We start from the raw sequence: 17118 nt of genomic DNA on the forward strand, positions 1-17118 counted from the left end.
TAAGAAGCCTCCCCCATCCCTGTTTTCAAACATCCCGACCACCCCTGGTTTGCATGGCTGGAAAGAGATTTTATTTCCAGCTGGTGATGTAGTGGGATTCTGATGGTGAGAGAGTGCCTGGATAGCACGCTGGCCTTGCAGAGCCATTTTCCCCACTGGACTCTTGTCTGCTGGCTCTCTAGGTTGTTGCCTGTTGCCTCCAGGTGCTGCAGGGAGGAGATGGCCTCTTGGGTGGACAGCTTTTGGGATGTGTGAATTGCAGGTTGACCTTTTAATGTTTCTGAACTCTTTCTGGAATCAGGTAGATGGAAGCTTTGGAGCACTAATAGCAAACTCTTAAAAGAGACGTGGCCTGAAATGGCTATAGTACTCTCTCTGTTTTTCTAATGAATTTAATTCAGTGTCTTATATAGAAGGAATTGTGGTAACCCTCTGTAGGATGAAGAAACAGTAGGAAAACTACCTCCCTGGATTTTGAATTTCTTCAGCACTGGAGCAGGTTGTTCTGTTATTTTTTTTTCAGTTGGGATGAAACACATTTTGGGAAGATGGGAAGTTACTACATTAATCGGACCTTCTTCTTTGATGTCCATCCTCCTTTGGGGAAGGTAACCTGCTTTTTTATTGTGTATTTTAGAAGCATGTAGAAATGTTTCAGAATAGGCCAAGAAAAGTCTTCACCTTTCACTAGTTGAAGGATGCAGTGAACAGCAAATCTTACCTAACCGTGGCTGGCATCCTGTTATTTGCCTTCCACATCATGAGCCTCTGGTTGTGTATTTTTTCTTTATAAAAATACTTTGAATATGGGAAGACAACACAGTATTGTGTTCGAGGAGATGTAAAGCAAAAAATGAATGTGAGACTTACGTGGATTGGAGGGATGTTTAATGGAACCCTACAGATCTAAAGAGACGAACATTTCATGATAGCTTGTGTGTAAATAAGATCCCTGCTAGAAAGGACTTTAAAAGCTTTGACTTACTAGCCTGTAACTGAAATCTTGTTCTAGCAAAAAAAGAAGTTTTTTGAAGTGTTGATCTGTATGCTTTCCTTTTGCCTTGGGAAGATTATCTTCCTTTCAGGTTGAGACTCTTTAATCTATCAGAATAGGGAGCTATGAGAACAACTTGCAGACAGAATTCTCTCTACTAAATCCTGCACACAGTTACTTCTCTTGAGCCTGCAGTGATTTTTGTAGTCAGCAGCTGCAATCTCTTTGGTCCCATCTGACTTTGCCTTTACACAAAAGACAGTGTGTATGTATATGAATTCTGTACATAAGCTCTTTACTCTTGTTTTGATGATGTGTCTGAATTAGTCAATAGTTATTCTCTGATTCAAATTTGACTGCTATAAAAATCTTCTTTGCTGTTCATTTGGGTTCTTCTTCCAATGAGATTTCCCTGACCGGTTTTTTCCACCTTACCTCTCCAGATGCTGATTGGACTTGCTGGCTATCTTAGTGGATATGATGGTACATTTCCTTTCCAAAAGCCAGGGGACAGATATGAACAGCACAGCTATGTGGGAATGAGAGGGGTAAGGCTTTACAGGCTGGTATCTAGCTTGTTAGCTCTCCTTGGCTATACAGCGTAGACTGCTATGTCATAAGTACAGCTGTACTGGATGAAGTCAAAGCTTTGTGTCATGTCTCTAGGTTCTTTAGAGAAGTGTTAGTACGTCTTAATATCTGACTGTGAGAAACTAGTTGAGAATATAAAGTGATAACTGAGGCCAATTCTTATCACTCCTTAGCAGGGCTGCACTCCTTAGTCTCTGTGGGCTGTATATCTTGCTTGTCCTGCAGAAAGTACTCTTCTAAGTTTGGGCTCCTGCTCACCCTGGTGTGCCTGGCTGCCATATTGGTGTCTCTAATGGCCGAGAGCCAAGGATTTCAAGAAAGCCATTAGCATCCACTGCTGCCTACAGTTTGCCACTCCGAGTGACACTAAAGCTAAAAGAGCTGATGGGGAAAAAATGCCATTGTTCAGAGTGATACCCCACCTGGAGCCTAGGTGGTGCTGATATCAGGCTTATGGCTCTTGGTCTTCCTAAATAGCAGATAAAACAACTCAAAAGAAGAAACAGTGGTCAATTTCTAGTGCCTAGCAGGAGTGATACACATATTTTCCCTCACACTCCGTATCTTAAATTGATATTAGACTAAGTATGATAGATGTGTATTGCATCTGTTTGACAGATATTTTTCTAAATATCTGTCAGAAAGAGCATGACCAACTGTTGTTACTGAAATCTCTTAAGAACAGAGTAAGCAACTGGCATTCTCTAACAATATTTTTACTCATTTGACTTGTGTCTGATGTTTGTAGTGAGCCAGTTTAGTCACCTGCAAAGCTGCCTGTTGTTGGTAGTTGTATCAGATGGAGGAAGGGAAGGGATATGCATGCATGTTCACCTTGGGAAGGGGTGTAACATCTCCCATGATCTTCTTTTCCTGCAGTTCTGTGCATTTCTTGGCTCCTGCCTGGTTCCCTTTGCCTACCTCACAGTCCTGGAACTGTCCAAGTCACTGCCTGCAGCCTTACTCACATCTGTCATCCTTATTTTTGGTAGGTGTTCTTGCTACTGCAGAACAGAACAGGTTAGTTGTTCAGAGAATTTCATTTTTTGGAATCTCATGTCACTACCTGGCCAGAAGATATTGTGGCTAATAAGAGAGATTCCCAAAAGCCAAGCAAGTCTGCTTTATAGGAGCCTTTTTAACTGACAATCCTCTAGATAATTTTACAATTCTTTTTTTCCTTTTTTTCCCCAGCACTTCACTGCACCTCAATTTTAATAATTCTTTACAAGATATGTGGTCAGGAATAATTTTGTCCGCTAGTTAAATATTGACATCTCCTATATGTGTTATAGGGTATTTAATAGCCTACTGCAGTACTGTGGCATGTGTTATAGGGTATTTAATAGCCTACTGCAGTACTGTGGCATGGTTTAGGGTAAGAAATGAATAAGGCTTCTGAGCCAACAGCGAAGAAGTTAGCATTGCTAGCTCAAATTATGGTTTTGCCAAATTGCACAGATTTGATTAACTGGGATCTAAAATACTCAAATCATGTTTGTATTTTATAGATAACATTGGAAAAATTACTTTTTTTTTCCCCCCACCCTCTGTAGCATCCTCTGGTACTATACTGGTACTTCCGTTGGTAGATCCATGATGACTGTAACACTCTTCATCTGAATGTGTTAGCAGTACTTTCCAAGTTGTGCTTCTCTGCTATTGTTGTACTATCTTTTTTTTTTTTTTTTGTAATTTTTTTAAATTTGTTTCCCACTTAGAAGTTGAATTTTTTCAACCTGTTTCCATTTCAAAAATTGTGCTTGTTCCTAGTCTCTTGACTACACTGAGTTAATTGGCTTCCTTCAATATTAGATTTGCTTTGTAACTGCAAGCCTTTCTCACAGTGTTGTGCATCTGTTTGCAGATACGGGCTGTATTACTTTGTCCCAATATATTCTGCTTGACCCTATTCTGATGTTTTTCCTCATGGGAGCTGTTCTGAGTATGGTTAAATGTAACAGCTGTGCAGATAGGTAAGATAAAGATGACTTTTTTTTTTTTAAACTATAGGCATTCAGCTTTCACAGAGGTAAAATGCCAGATTTTGTTTCATACTTGATAGTGCGGGTAAATGGCTGAAATTAGATTGTTTCTGGAAATTTAGAGGTGAAAATGGCTTATGGTAGAGGTGAGTTATTTTCAATATAAAGGTTTGTGAAACAAGGGAGAAAGTGTCATGGCTAAGGTAACCTAGAAGACTTAAATAGGTTATGGAGTGTGAAAGGAAACTTCAGCAGAATTAATGTTGATGGAACTACATATCTTGAAATGAGTGTTAAAGCTTTTTAAAACTTCCTGACAGGAAAGAAAGCTAGTGTAGGGCATCATAGGTCAGAAGAGTGTGAATGGAAGCTGACTGTAGCCTGGCCAAGGCATTGATCTTTAATGGAAAAATTATTAACATATCATCTTTACCCAGTTGCTTTGTCTCCATGATAGAGAAATGCAACTTATTTGTGACTGTAATCCTGTGAATGTTTATAAAATCCTGCTGGCTGAGGTAAATAGTGTAATTTGTTGGATTTAAAGAAATTGATTTCAAAAATTTAAGGCAAATATTGCCAGGATGGTTATGAATGAAACAACTGAGTTGTCTGGATATTTCTGTAGCAAATACCTCAGAGAAGAATAGTGATTGTAGGTATTTGGACATGTCAAAAAGCTTCTATGGCTAGGTGCTACGGAGTCGTTTCCCCATAATGCAGCTAGGATCTGAAGATGAGAAAGCCTAGCAGGCTATGCTATATATGAACTATTTTTTGCATTGTTAAACGGGTTAGGTTTAGCTCAGTTGGTTAGAGCGTGGTGCTAATAATGCCAAGGTTGTGGGTTCGATCGCCTTGTGGGCCACTCGTTTGAGGGTTAGACTAGATGATCTCCAGAGGTCCCATCCAACCTTACCAATTCTATGAAATGTACAGGAACTGATCATACCAATCTTAGCACGACTGCAGCAGACATGACTAAAATTCAGCCCACAACGTCGTGTAACGCCATCGGGACCCTTTTGTACAACACACATTCCAGAGAGTGCAGGCACTATGGTAAAGGGAAGTGTTTGATCAGTTTATAACGCAGCTCTATGTACCATGACCTGATCTTATTTTTCGTGTCTTTGAAAACAGGCTTAGCTCTTAGTAGTTAATTTTATGTAAATTAATATCCAACTCTATCTATGATACTGCTTAGTAGGTGGTCATGGGGATTTTGTCTAGTCAAAATATAAGCACTATAGCATCAGAAGTCAGCAGGGAAAGATTTTAAATCCTGTTGACATTTTCCCATGTCTTTTCTCTGTGTTTTAATTTTAATTTAGTTTGTAACTTATTTGCTTTTTGCCAAAGCTTTTGTTTATGATTTGGATAGATGTTCTCCACTAGAAAAGAAGGTGGCTGCTGTCTTTCTTCTGTCCTCTCCCATGTCCTTTGGTTCTCCAATTGATGTAGGCTTGTGGGTTTTTGTTATTGTTTTTTCTGTTTGTTTTTTGTGGAGCAAAACTCCTAATTCTGCTTTCAGGTCTTTTATATGTGCTATTTTCTTCACACTAGAGTTTTAGTTTATATTCTCTTCCTTAAAAGGGAGATCTAGGGCTGCCCAGGCTTAAGTGAGGGGCTCTTCTGAATTCTGTATCAAGGATATCCTTTCATCCTTCTAAAATGAATAAAAAACTTGTCTTACTATTTCCATGGACCCCTGAGAAGAAGAAAGAATGTAATTTTGGAGGGTAGCTGATTTTCTGTTTACTTTTGTGATTTTTGTTGTCCATGCATGAAGCCATCATTTATGAGCTGACCTGTTCTGTCTGTCCTGCAGGCCGTTTTCCACCTCCTGGTGGTTCTGGCTGAGCCTGACTGGAGTGAACCTTGCTGGAGCAATGGGGGTGAAGTTTGTAGGCCTTTTTGTAGTCCTACTGGTTGGCCTGAACACAGTCTTCCATCTTTGGGACTTGCTGGGGAACCTCAGCCTATCACTGGTGAGTGTTTAAAGCTTCTCTTTGTAAAGTATTTTTTGTTGTTGTTTTGCTTTCTGTTGCCCTTGTAATTCTCCTAGCTTTTGACGTCCATGAAAACAGCCGAACTATGGTGTCCTATCTGCAGTAAACAGGGGCATCTGAGCTGGATGATGATGATTAAAGATGAAGCTTTTAATGGAAAAACTATTTCCATTAAAAAAAAAAAAATCAGCAGGATATACTGTCATAAAAGCAAAAGGATTGTTGCTGTTTCCCAAGAAAAACTATTACCTTTCCAGTTGGCTGAATCTTATTTCAGGCTAAGCTACAAATGTTTGTCAGTGGTGGCTGTATGATGGCCCAAAGTCAAACGTCCAAAACAGTGTTATGTGACCTTCTGAGGAGTACCTGCTAGCTGGCAGACAGGCATGTCTTGCAGCACGTAGTCCACAGAAGCAGAGCAAGCTGAGACTATGCTTTGCCAGTAGTACAGAGATGTACTGTACTACTGTGTAGCACTAGTATGCTATAGTCCATCATGAGTCATAGACATACTCTAAAACTTACAGTCTTCATAACCCATCTTTAGGGTGCAGGCAGCTATGGCCTGCACGATTTCATGCATGTTTAGTTCTTACAAATTCTAAGTAATTTGCTTGTGTATTTGGGTGCTCTCTTCTAATATATTGCATCTTCTATTTGGGGGCTGTGAAATCTGCTGTTTAGTGAAATACTTTGATATGCCATTTGCTGTCTTGCAGCTAGGAGAGAAAGAAATTTTCTTCACGCACATCTTTTAAAAGATGTTCAGTTCTCCTCTTGTCTCAGCCTCTTCTGAAGCTTAAAAATTCTATTTCTTTCACTTACTGTTTTTGTCCTACTTCTGTCTGGTAAACAGCGGGGTTTTGGGGGGACTTTTTGTATTTCTGCTGTGTGGTTCGTTTTCTCTGATTAATGTGGATTAGTATAGGCTGTAAAGATGCAGCATTCCAGCTCCAGAGAAATACTTCCTGAGCAGAATCAGTTAGTTGCATTTGAAATGGAACAAATCCATCATGTCTAAGCTTTCAGACAGCTGCAGAGTGATTTCATTTGTGCTACTCTCTGCGTTTTTTAGGAAACTAGTCATGATTGATATTACATGCAATGTTTTTGGAACTAATTTGATTTCTAGAATTCCTGGCTTATACTGACTGATTCACTGTTCTGTTTTGCTCGATACTGTCCTTTATGTGCATTTTCTTCTGACTTTGCATTGTAATCTGTAGTTGTAAAAAATCCTTTCTACAGGATAATGTGGTCATTTTGAGTAAGGGACTAGAGATTAGCTGCTATGCTGCATAATTTTGGTTATGTGTCATAGAATCAGCTTTTTTTGCAAGTGTCCTGTGTAAGTGCTGCACACAGCTGTTTCTGAAAAGTGTTCAGTTCAAGTACATGGGCTGAGCAACTGGTCTTTTCTGTTGACTTAAGTGGGTTCAGAGCCTTGCCTACAGTTAGGTGGCTGCAATTTTCCTCCTCAGTTCTGTAATGTCCAGCTCCTTTTCCATTAGTTCCAAAATCATTTGATCTGATATTAAGGGTTGGAGGATGATTAGCCTAATAATTGTGTGATGGGTACCATGTAAAAACAACGTACAGAAGATAGCAAGTAAACTTGTTTTTGCCAGCCTTAGAGTTAGATGCAGACATTCCACAAACAACTGTTGTAGTTTCAGGTGTTTTCCTTTCCCACAGCTGTTATCCATCCTGTACTTTACATTATTTGCTCTACTACTAGAAGGGTCAGTGGTATAGAGGCATGTAATCACATCCTGGGCATCAGTGTGCAAACCACCTCCCTCAGTGGTTTAAGTCAAGTGCTCTGCTTTTGTGTTGAGGAAGCTGAAACACTCACAAGTTTTGCTCCTGACTTTTCTGTAACTTGTGGCTGAGGAGCAGCAACAAAATGTGGGAACATCCTTGCTAAGTGACCTGCTGTCTCTGAATGAAGCATACCTAGGTCCCCAAGAAGTCCTTGTTACATTCACATCTGCAAGGGACACTTGCTGGGGAAACACTTTATCTATCTATAGATAGATAGATATAGCTAGAGCTTGTGCCCTTATGCTTTCATTTTCCGTTTTGCTCACTTTTGATATTTGCTATTCTGGAAGCCATCTCCATGCTGTGATTTGGTCTCAAGACCTGTACTGTTGTTATAAACAAGTTAAAGTGTATGTTCCTCTTTTTCAAGGGATTATAAATGAGAAGCGTGAAGCTCTTTTTGCAATAGTTAGGGATGTATGACATTTTGAAAAATTAAAACTTACCATTACCTTTTTTTGTCTTCTTCCTATGTCCCTGAAATTTTGAGGAACCCCAAATTCAGATTTTGTAGATGGGCAATAAGGTCTGCCTTGCCTTTTACCTCTCTCTAAGCCTTTAAAGTAATTTTGCAACTTGCTAGGTGCAGCAGACTCTTGCCATAGGACTGCTACTCAGTCTGGTTAAGTAAGGAGCGCGAGTTGTTTCTGCAGCTACACTGTTTGATCCAAGTTATGTTTGTTACAGGTCATGTTTGGAAAGCATTTACTGGCTCGAGTGCTCTGCCTCATCCTGCTCCCGCTTGCCCTCTACACAGCTATGTTTGCAGTTCATTTTGCAGTTTTAAATAAAAGGTATTTCTCAGATGTTTTCTCCAGAAGAATCACCTGTCTCTGCCTTGTATTAAAGGTCGTTGATTATGGATTTCTCCATTTTCGGTGTCAGAAGCACAGCCACAAGCTGTGTCTTTGATTAGTTCCCTTCCCAGACTACTACATTTTTCTCAGAGGAAGGCTCTGGCCAAGCTGGCAATGAAACAGGGTTGGAGCTAGAGACTTTCTGACATGCCAACCAGCATCCTGTCTCCTTTCTCTTCTCTCTTTCCTGGACTTGGAAATGGCTCAACCCCTCTGTGTGTTTGTTTGTTTGTTTGTTTTGTTTTGTTTTTTTGGTTGTTTGTTTTAAGCATTGCATTCCTGAAAAATGTTTTGACTCATATTAAAAAATAGTCTGAGTGTTAGCAAAGGGTGGGCTCTGTTCTGAATGCCTGCAGCTAATGGATTATGTCTATCTGGAAAGAGCATAACAGATAGTAAAATAGCTAAATAATGATTAGTGGCTAAGTAATGATACATATGCCATCATAAAAAAGTGAGGTGAATAAGCATTTCAACATAAAAAAGAACATAATTAATCTGATGTTTTCCAGATTGTTAAGTCTTATCACTAGTTTCTTACTAGAAGCAGGACTTAAGGGCCACAGAGTGAGGTTTTGCTGTACCCAACATGATAGTGAGTCAAGTTTATTTGTTATAAAAACAACATCTCAAAAGATGGTTGATGGTGCTTTGTACACTTTCAGAAGACTTGCATTTATGTGACCTCAAATCCTTGCATCTCTGGACAATTGCTTGTAAGTGTGAGCCTCTGCTGTGATTCACAACATGAGAAGTACACGTGAAGGAGCCACAGTCATTCTTCTCCTGAGGCTGTGTCTGATCTTATCTTCTTCTTTCTGTAGCAACAATTTGGTAATGCATGTTAGAGCTTTGTATACCTGTTTTGCCAGACTTTTGACTTTCACATTCTTTGCTGTCTTTTATAGTGGGCCTGGGGATGGTTTCTTCAGTTCTGCCTTTCAGTCCCAGTTGATTGGGAACAATCTTCATAACATCTCTGTTCCAGAGTGTGAGTATCCAAGGGGATAAACTGCTTTGATGAGTTTTGTCAATGTACCTGTGCGTTTAAATAAAACAAGGTCTCCTGTGAGTCAGAACAGAACAGTGCAGATTATGGCTGTGTGCTCATAGTCGGATCCATGCTGTTCCTTTGCAAGTTTATGTATCTACAGAAGAGGAGGAGGCTGAAAATAACATTAAATGTGTTTAACACGTTGGTAGCTTTTGTCATGCTGTTTTGTCTTTTGTTTGGAGCATTTCTCTGCTCTAGAGGTGCTGCTGGGAGAGTATCGGCTCTGTTCTCCTGGATGTTCCACTTGTGCTGGGAGGCTGTGAGGGAAGGTTTCTAAAGCCATTGTGCCAGCTCTACTACCTGATAGCTGACAGAGCTTGCTGCCTTCCCTCTTGTGTATGTGAAGCTGAACTGGGGGTGGTTAAAACTAGTTGCATGCTTTTCAAAATCAATAATGTTCTGATTTGGCTGTATACTGTTATGGAAAGCGGTGCCATTATTCATTCATTCAATCATTATTGAGATTGCATTCAAAAGAGCTAGCACTTCTGTTTATGTTAAAACTAGCTGGTAGAATTTTAGATGTTTCAACTGAAGCTTATATATCAGTTTTACTGAATGGTGATTGGTGATGGAAGATAAGCTGTTTGGAGCTTAAAAATGTGTGAAACAGGAAGTGAGCTTGCATAAAAATAAAACTGGGACATATATGCCTAATCAGAGCACTGCAGGCTGGCTGGGGGAGATGCTTATAGGAGAGCTGTCTTATGCCTTTGCTTCTTCTTCCTTCCCATTTAGACTTGGCGTATGGTTCTGTGGTCACAATGAAGAACCTTCGGATGGCAGGGGGATACCTTCACTCACACTGGCACCTCTACCCAGAGGGCATAGGAGCCCGCCAGCAACAGGTTAGTGTATTGCTGTAGTACTGCCTCTGACTACAGCCATCTTCTGTTATCCTACTTGGCTTCCTTTGTTGCTGCTGCATTCCCATTGTGCTTAGCATTAAATGCTGCTGTGACAGGAGTTATGTGTATACTCAGTCTGGTATCCTCTCAGGACCACATCTTTACCTTTGTCTTGGAAACCTTAGTAGCTAGGTTGCTTCAAGAGAACCTGCCACTATTGCACCAGAAGAATAACATACAGTAGCGAGGCTTCATTATAGTAGCAAGATTACCCTCTGTAGATGGAGGCCAAGAGGACTTAAAATAATGAAGGAACTGTTACCTCAAGGAAGGCTGCAAAACTTATGTGTAAAACAGATCTACTGCTTTATCTTATAGTATTCATTGCTGTGTATTAAAATCAACAGGAGTGCTAAGGTTGTTTTCATATGTGCCATTGGCCTCTGACCTTCTATTAACTACTTCCCCTTTTTTTGCCTTGTTTTTCTGAGCTGTCACATGAGTATTTGTAAGGCTTTATTCATTAAATTATACTTCTGTACATTCATAAGCTAGCTGTAATGAAGGGTGCCTACCTGAACTCTTCAAGGGCTTCTGATAAATGATTAACTGGTTGATCAAAGTAAAAATCAGATACCATGTAATTATCACTAAGTAACTAGTACAAAAATAAAATGAATTTCCTGGTTTTGTCTGTCATCATTAAGCCTCAACAGTATTTGCAGGCTTGATAACATTCCCAAAATAGACTTTGCAGTTAGACTTTGCAGTCTGCATATTAATGTCTAAAAATTTTCTGAGCTTTTTGAAAGAAAGTTGCCAGACAAAACATGTTTGTTTGTTTGCTTAACTCCATTTTAATCCATCTCTGTTATGAGGAAGACTTTCTTTTCAAAAATTAAATCTTTGCTTCAATCTTCTTTTCTTGCTGTTCTTCCCAACCAGAAGATCTAATACTCTCATGTGGCATTAATGTTTATTACTGTAAGTGGAGATGCACTATCAGAACTGGCTCAAGGATAGACAGAATTCAAGTGCAGAATATGCTTTATGATGCTAGAAGCAGGGAAGATGCTAATGAGAGTTTCCCTGAGGCTAAGCAGAAAGGAGTGGAGACAACCGCCCTCCCCCAATGTATTCTTGAGGTTGGACGAAGATGGGAGGCTGGGAGAGTTTTGGGGATTTGGAGAGGGGAAGGGAACTGAGAACTTCAGGAGACTGAGAAGGAAAAGATGGAGGCAGGGGTTTTCTTCTGCCTCCTCCTTTATCTCCTCTCCTGACAATATGACCTCAGGGTGTGAAGTTTCACCTGTGCTTCTCCTTCCCTCCCGCGGCCCCTGACACTCCTGTATGTTCTGGCTCCATCTTACATACTCCTGGGGCCTTCTGCTCCCACCTGAGTGGGAGGCACAGGTCTGGGACTGGAATGGGATCCCTGAGAGCTGGGCTTGCTTTAGCTGCAGCTGGAAGGGGAGTGTGTGACAAGTGTGTACGTTTCCTTCTGCTGCTCAGGAGGGTTGCCTTTGGTGGCAGCACACTCTGGCCAGATGCTCCCCTGCTAGCAAGAGAGCAGTTATTCTGTGTGAGGCTGAGCAGGCAGGTGAAAATTAACCCTCTGGGTAGCACATGCTGCTTTAACAGTTGATCCCTGTATCCCCCTTACTTTGCTTGGATCTTTTGGCTGAAATATTATGGTTGCCACAGGCAGCCTCCTGTCCTAAATCTCTACTAATATTACCTGTCCATAAAGCTAGTGCTGTTTTCATCAACTGGTTTTGGTACCAGTCAGTAATTATTCGAAAAGTTTGCATTTGGGTATCCTGTTGTTGTAGAAGGAGCCTCCAAAGTAGGGTGAGAGGATGGCAAGCTCTATGGTTGAAAGCTGCTACTCATGGTGTGTGTGAATGATATCAAGTGTAGTGATCATGAATGCATGGGCTATACCTTGACTAAAAAAGGTGATCTGGATTAAGCAGTGGCTAGTTACTGACTTTCTAGGGGGCAACATCATAAAAATCATCCTAGGTTTTCTGTGTTAGTGCATTTATTCAGGACTTGGATTTGCTGATGAATGCATGTTTACTATGCCCAGCTTTTTTCTTGTTCGATTAAATGATTTATACTGTGTTTTCAGGTCACTGCCTACTTGCATAAAGATTTGAATAACATGTGGATTATAAAGAAACATGATTCAAATACAGGTAACAAATACCAGCAGAATGACTTTTGTAACTGCTGCCTCAGTTTTTTGCTTAAATATTCTGAGTGCACCTACTGCAAAAGATCTTTCATTGGTATGAGGGGAAGAAAAGGATGAAGAACAAGGGGAATCTGGCTTCATCTTGATCAATGCTTTTTGTTTTTTCTCCAGTTTGCATAGCTGAAGTAGACAAGCTTTTCTCAGCTGAAGATCGTATTGACAACTTTAAGCTGGTCAATACAGTTGCTAGGCTGCAAATAAAAGACAGAAAATTAATCTGAGCTCTGTTAATATTTTATGGAATTTATTACTGAGGCTGTGGCTTCTGGAGAAATTGCAAGTGTCATGACATAGTCCAAGAAATAAAGATTATAGCTGTGCTGTTCAGTTAGGTTGGCCACGTATTCTCTTTATTTAAAGGCAGTATGTGCTGCTTTGGGTCATGATTTTGCACAGTTGTACAGAATAGCCCTCAGAGATGGTCTTTAGACTGGAGCAAGCCCACCACACGAGTGAGTTTGCCTCGTGTTTATGGTCTGCCTGAGGCATGAGTGCTCCCACAAAACTTTCTCTGAGACACTGATTTGTTTGTCAACACATTGATGTAATTGATTTGCCTTCTTTCAGCAGATGTTTTAGATCCCTCCAGTCCTGTGGAGTTTGTGAGGCATGGAGATATTATTCGCCTGGAACATAAAGAGTAAGAGTGAATTCTGAGATGTGAAGAGAGTGAGTGTTTGAATAAAACTGGTGACACACTTGACCTACCAAAGACTTCATGGTTAGATCAGAACAAGCTGATTGTATGACAGATGTGTCTATGTGTCTGGATTTCCAGTGAGGGGATTGTGGAGTTTTTTTTCTATGGCTCAGTGTTTTGGTGGGTGTCTGTGGAATGGGGAACCTTTAACAGAACCACACAGCTTTATTAGATGTGCCTGCTTAGACAACCCATCCAGCACCCATTGAAAGACTTGTGTAGCTGTGTGATGTGCAATATTAAGGGCCACTTTCCTGCAAATAAGCAATTTCAAAATCCTCATTGTGTTGTTTGTCCCTGCTCTCCCACTTTGCTAGATGAATTGACTGGCTGGTTTTGTCAACATACTGAACGTATCCTGTTCCCATGTATACAGACAGTATCTGCCTCCTGAAGTTTTTATCAACACTGAGATCACAGCAGTAAAACACTTCAAAGAAAAGTACTGGCTTGTATCTTCTGCCTCTCCAGTGAATACCTGAAGGGAAACAGGGGAAACACTAGTGACTTGATATTTAATCTTTATCTAGTCTAATGTCACTATGCTGCAGTGCCCTGTGCTATCTGAACTTTTATTGCTTAACAGAAGTTCTGTACATGTACATCTGGAAATTGTGCCCTATTGCACTCAATATTGCACATTCACAAATCATGACTTAGGCTTCCAAAAGAATTTCAAGGTTTAAAAAAAAGTGATGCCTTGAATTTTGGATTTTACCATCCAAATATGTGAAAATGTTGGTTGTAAATTCTTGATTTTGCAATATTGGTCTATCTTTACTCACATGCTGAAGGGAGGTCAGTTTCATCTCCCATTCCAGAAACCTCAGTGCTGGTGAAAAGATCTGGCGGATGGTGATCGCCTCTTTGCATAAAACCAGCATTCAGTGTGGACCAGAGGGTTTTTGTGCAAGTAAAGCAGGGCTGGAAGCAGTTGTTGCTGCAGTTGTTGGTGGGAGTGGCTCACTATCTGCGTGGTTTTATTAAGAATCAACCATCTGTTGTCAGAACTACCGCATAGCCATAGACTGACCTAGGTATGGCCAGATTTTCTTGGTTTTCTAAGTTAGGAGTCCCAGCTAGGGCAGAAGCTAGATTACTGCAGCACGAGCCTTAGGGAGTATGTCAGGTACTAATGGGGACTAGTGACACCCTCCTCAGTAAGTCTGTGTCTGACTAAATGATACAATCTTTTCCTTCAGAAGCAAAACTGATAGTCAAGACAGGTCAGGAACTTGTTTTGCTTCCTGCGAGAGCAGGAGTGTTAGTCTCATTTTAGCTATTCATTAAAAAAAACAAAAAACAAACAAAAAACCCCCTCAAAACCTCAGTGTAGTTTCAGCTAAATGCTTTCTTTTTCCTAACTGTGGCAAACGATAATCAATGTCTTTTTCCATCTGGAGGTGGTGGATTATAGCTTGAGGACTGGATTAATTCATGCTTTCCCTTTCTGCCAGCACTGCCCAGTGTGGCAGAAGTTCAGAGGCATGTGGTGGGAAGCACCACAACACCATTGCGGCTGCATCTTGCTCTGCCTCAGGATTCAGCGGTCAGCAGGCTCACCGCTCTCTGCTCTCTCTGAATAGCTCGAACAAAAGTTCTTATCACAAATTGACTAAGACGTAAAACCAAACCAGGCTTGACTTTTAATTTCATTCCAGAACTTCTAGAAATCTCCACAGTCACCAGCACGAGGCTCCCCTGACAAGGAAGCATTTTCAGGTCACTGGCTATGGAATAGTAAGTGAATGGCAAGATGAAACAAACCCCCCTCCTTTTGGGGGGAGTTCATACCCTGCCAAGGGGATTTGTTCCTGCTTTTAGGTTGTTAGTCAGAGTGATAGATTTGGACCTGCTAGACTGGAATAAAATCTGTTTTAGTATAAGATAGTGCATTTGTATTTAAGATCTACTTAGTGTGAACACAGTCAGGAAAAGAATTAAGCTATTACTCCCAGTCTAGCTTTGGCAGCATTCACCTCCTTAAATGCCCAACTGGGCAACTTTGAAGTTGCTCTGAGAAGTCTTATTTTCTGTGTTCGTCCTTATCACATAGACAAATGGCTTTTATTGACAGAATGATGACAGAATTTGGAATCATGAAAATGAGATCTGCTTTAGGCTGAATTTCCAAAGGCAAGGGGCTGTTGCCTAAGCTGCTTCTGTGAAGCAGCCAAGCCACCCCCATTTAAAACGTAATTCTGAGCTGGAGTCAAACATGAATTTGATATAAAAATTCTTAAGATCAGCAAGATAAAACTGTATTTGCTGGTACCTGCTGTGTTTGTTGGTAGCTGCTGATGTCTAGAATCATCTTTTCCTGATGGGGGATGTGTTTTGTGAATTCTGAGCAAGGGTAGTCTGAGTTCTTCAGTTTAGCTGTGCCAGCATTAGAGTTTCGGAAGTTCCTATTTGCTATGCCTCATTCCTTTTTTTTTTTTTTTTTTTTTTTTTTTTTTTTTTTTTTGTCTCTTATACTGTGTTTGGATGATAGAATGGAACAGGAGATTCCAATGATTTCTGGAAGATTGAAGTGGTGGGCAGAAAGACTGGGAAGCTCATAAAAGTCCTGCGGAGTCAGATCCGGCTAACTCATGTAGCCACAGGCTGTATATTGGGCTCTTCTGGAAAGACTCTACCAAAATGGTAAATAGCTTGTAATCCTTCCCATCAAAAGCTTTGAACTGACAGCTGACGTTCCTCATCCTTTATCATTTTTTTTAATGTTCCTTTGCTCAGTAGTACTTTTAAACTAAGCAAAAAACACTTTTCATCCATTTGTTTATATTTGATTATTCTTTTAAAGATCTAGTAGGCTCTAAGCATATAACCTAACCCAGAACTTCCTAACCTCTGTTCATGTAGTCTGTTACAGTGAAAGTAACTGGTGGTCAGCAGCTCTGGAAAATTAGTACCCCTTACCAAGAGATTCAAGAATGGCAGAATGGCATGAGCATAGATCTTGCCATCCAGTAAGTCCAGGGAGGGGATGCTAGACATGAAGCAGTAGTTCTTGAAGGCCCATTTTATCATTGGGGCTTGCAAAAATTTCCAGAAACTGAGGCAATTTATACTGCTGTATTTCATAATTCACCAAACTTCTTTATATTGATACTAATTTCTTTTGTAGTTGGAAGACCTTGTGCCATTTCTATATGCAGCGTCTGAGGTGAAAGGGCAGCTGTAACAAGCTGATACTAGCAGGGAGAGCATTTTAATATGTGCTTAGGTTGTATGAGTATAAACTCATCATAAAACAGTATGTGCAGAACCATTCAGACTAATGCCAAACAAGCTATTGTATCTGGGGAGCTGGACTGTGTAGGAAACTAATATGGATCCTGAAGCAGCGTTTTGTATAATAATGTTGCTTCTGCTTCCAAAGCCGCCTCTGTTACTGCTAGCTTAGCTTTCCTTTCACTGTGTGATGGTAAAAGGGACTTTCAAGAAAGCCCATGGAAGCTGAATCATAGTGAGTGCAGGCAGATATCTTTGCTGGTGATTGCCTGGTCAAGAATGCAAGTGTATTTTGTTTATTTCCAATAAGCCTGCGCTTGTGGGTGAAACAAAACAATAAAGCAAAAAAACAAACCACTGAGTCTGATGACAGTGCTCAAGAAAGGATCATGTTTTTTCCTGACGCAAACCTACCCTGTGGATGAAAGTCATTGCCGCAAAATGTTGTGGACATTAAGAGCTCAGGTAAAATACTGGTAACTGGGAATAATGATGGTTAGATTAGGTTGAATTTTTACATATTTTTGAAAAGAATTTAAAGGGGAGTAATCCTTGTCCTTCAGAAAACTGAGATCACCTGCTAAGTGATGATTGGCAGAAAATTCCTGATTGATCTTTCACATTGCTGCAGAATCTGCTCCATTTCTTCCCAAAATGTGCCCACTGCTAGAAATAAGGTAACAGACTAAATGAACAGTTGATGGGATCCTCTAAAGTCATTCCTTTGTTTTTGTAGTAGAATTGCTTTAGGCATGA

General features: G+C 40.4%; 1 protein-coding gene across 6 annotated transcripts in view; it reads left to right on the forward strand.

Moving 5' to 3' along the window:
* Positions 1–17118, forward strand: part of LOC134141656 (protein O-mannosyl-transferase 2-like) — a 38160-nt gene that overhangs the window by 546 nt on the left and 20496 nt on the right. For 5 of the 6 annotated variants that reach the window (XR_009958687.1, XR_009958686.1, XM_062578001.1 and 2 more), the window contains exons 2-13: positions 524–608; positions 1438–1542; positions 2465–2573; positions 3453–3561; positions 5402–5561; positions 8094–8200; positions 9172–9254; positions 10056–10165; positions 12300–12366; positions 12993–13065; positions 14787–14865; positions 15620–15771. Coding sequence is in view for 4 of the 6 variants with exons in the window: in XM_062578001.1 (XP_062433985.1) it covers positions 524–608; positions 1438–1542; positions 2465–2573; positions 3453–3561; positions 5402–5561; positions 8094–8200; positions 9172–9254; positions 10056–10165; positions 12300–12366; positions 12993–13065; positions 14787–14865; positions 15620–15771 (1239 nt within the window). In the remaining 2 variants the exon portion in view is untranslated. The remainder of the gene's footprint in view (positions 1–523; positions 609–1437; positions 1543–2464; positions 2574–3452; positions 3562–5401; positions 5562–8093; positions 8201–9171; positions 9255–10055; positions 10166–12299; positions 12367–12992; positions 13066–14786; positions 14866–15619; positions 15772–17118) is intronic. The other variant, XM_062578002.1, reaches the window with a different exon arrangement.

This window comes from Rhea pennata, chromosome 5 (assembly GCF_028389875.1).
Source record: "Rhea pennata isolate bPtePen1 chromosome 5, bPtePen1.pri, whole genome shotgun sequence".
Lineage (NCBI taxonomy): Eukaryota > Metazoa > Chordata > Aves > Rheiformes > Rheidae > Rhea > Rhea pennata.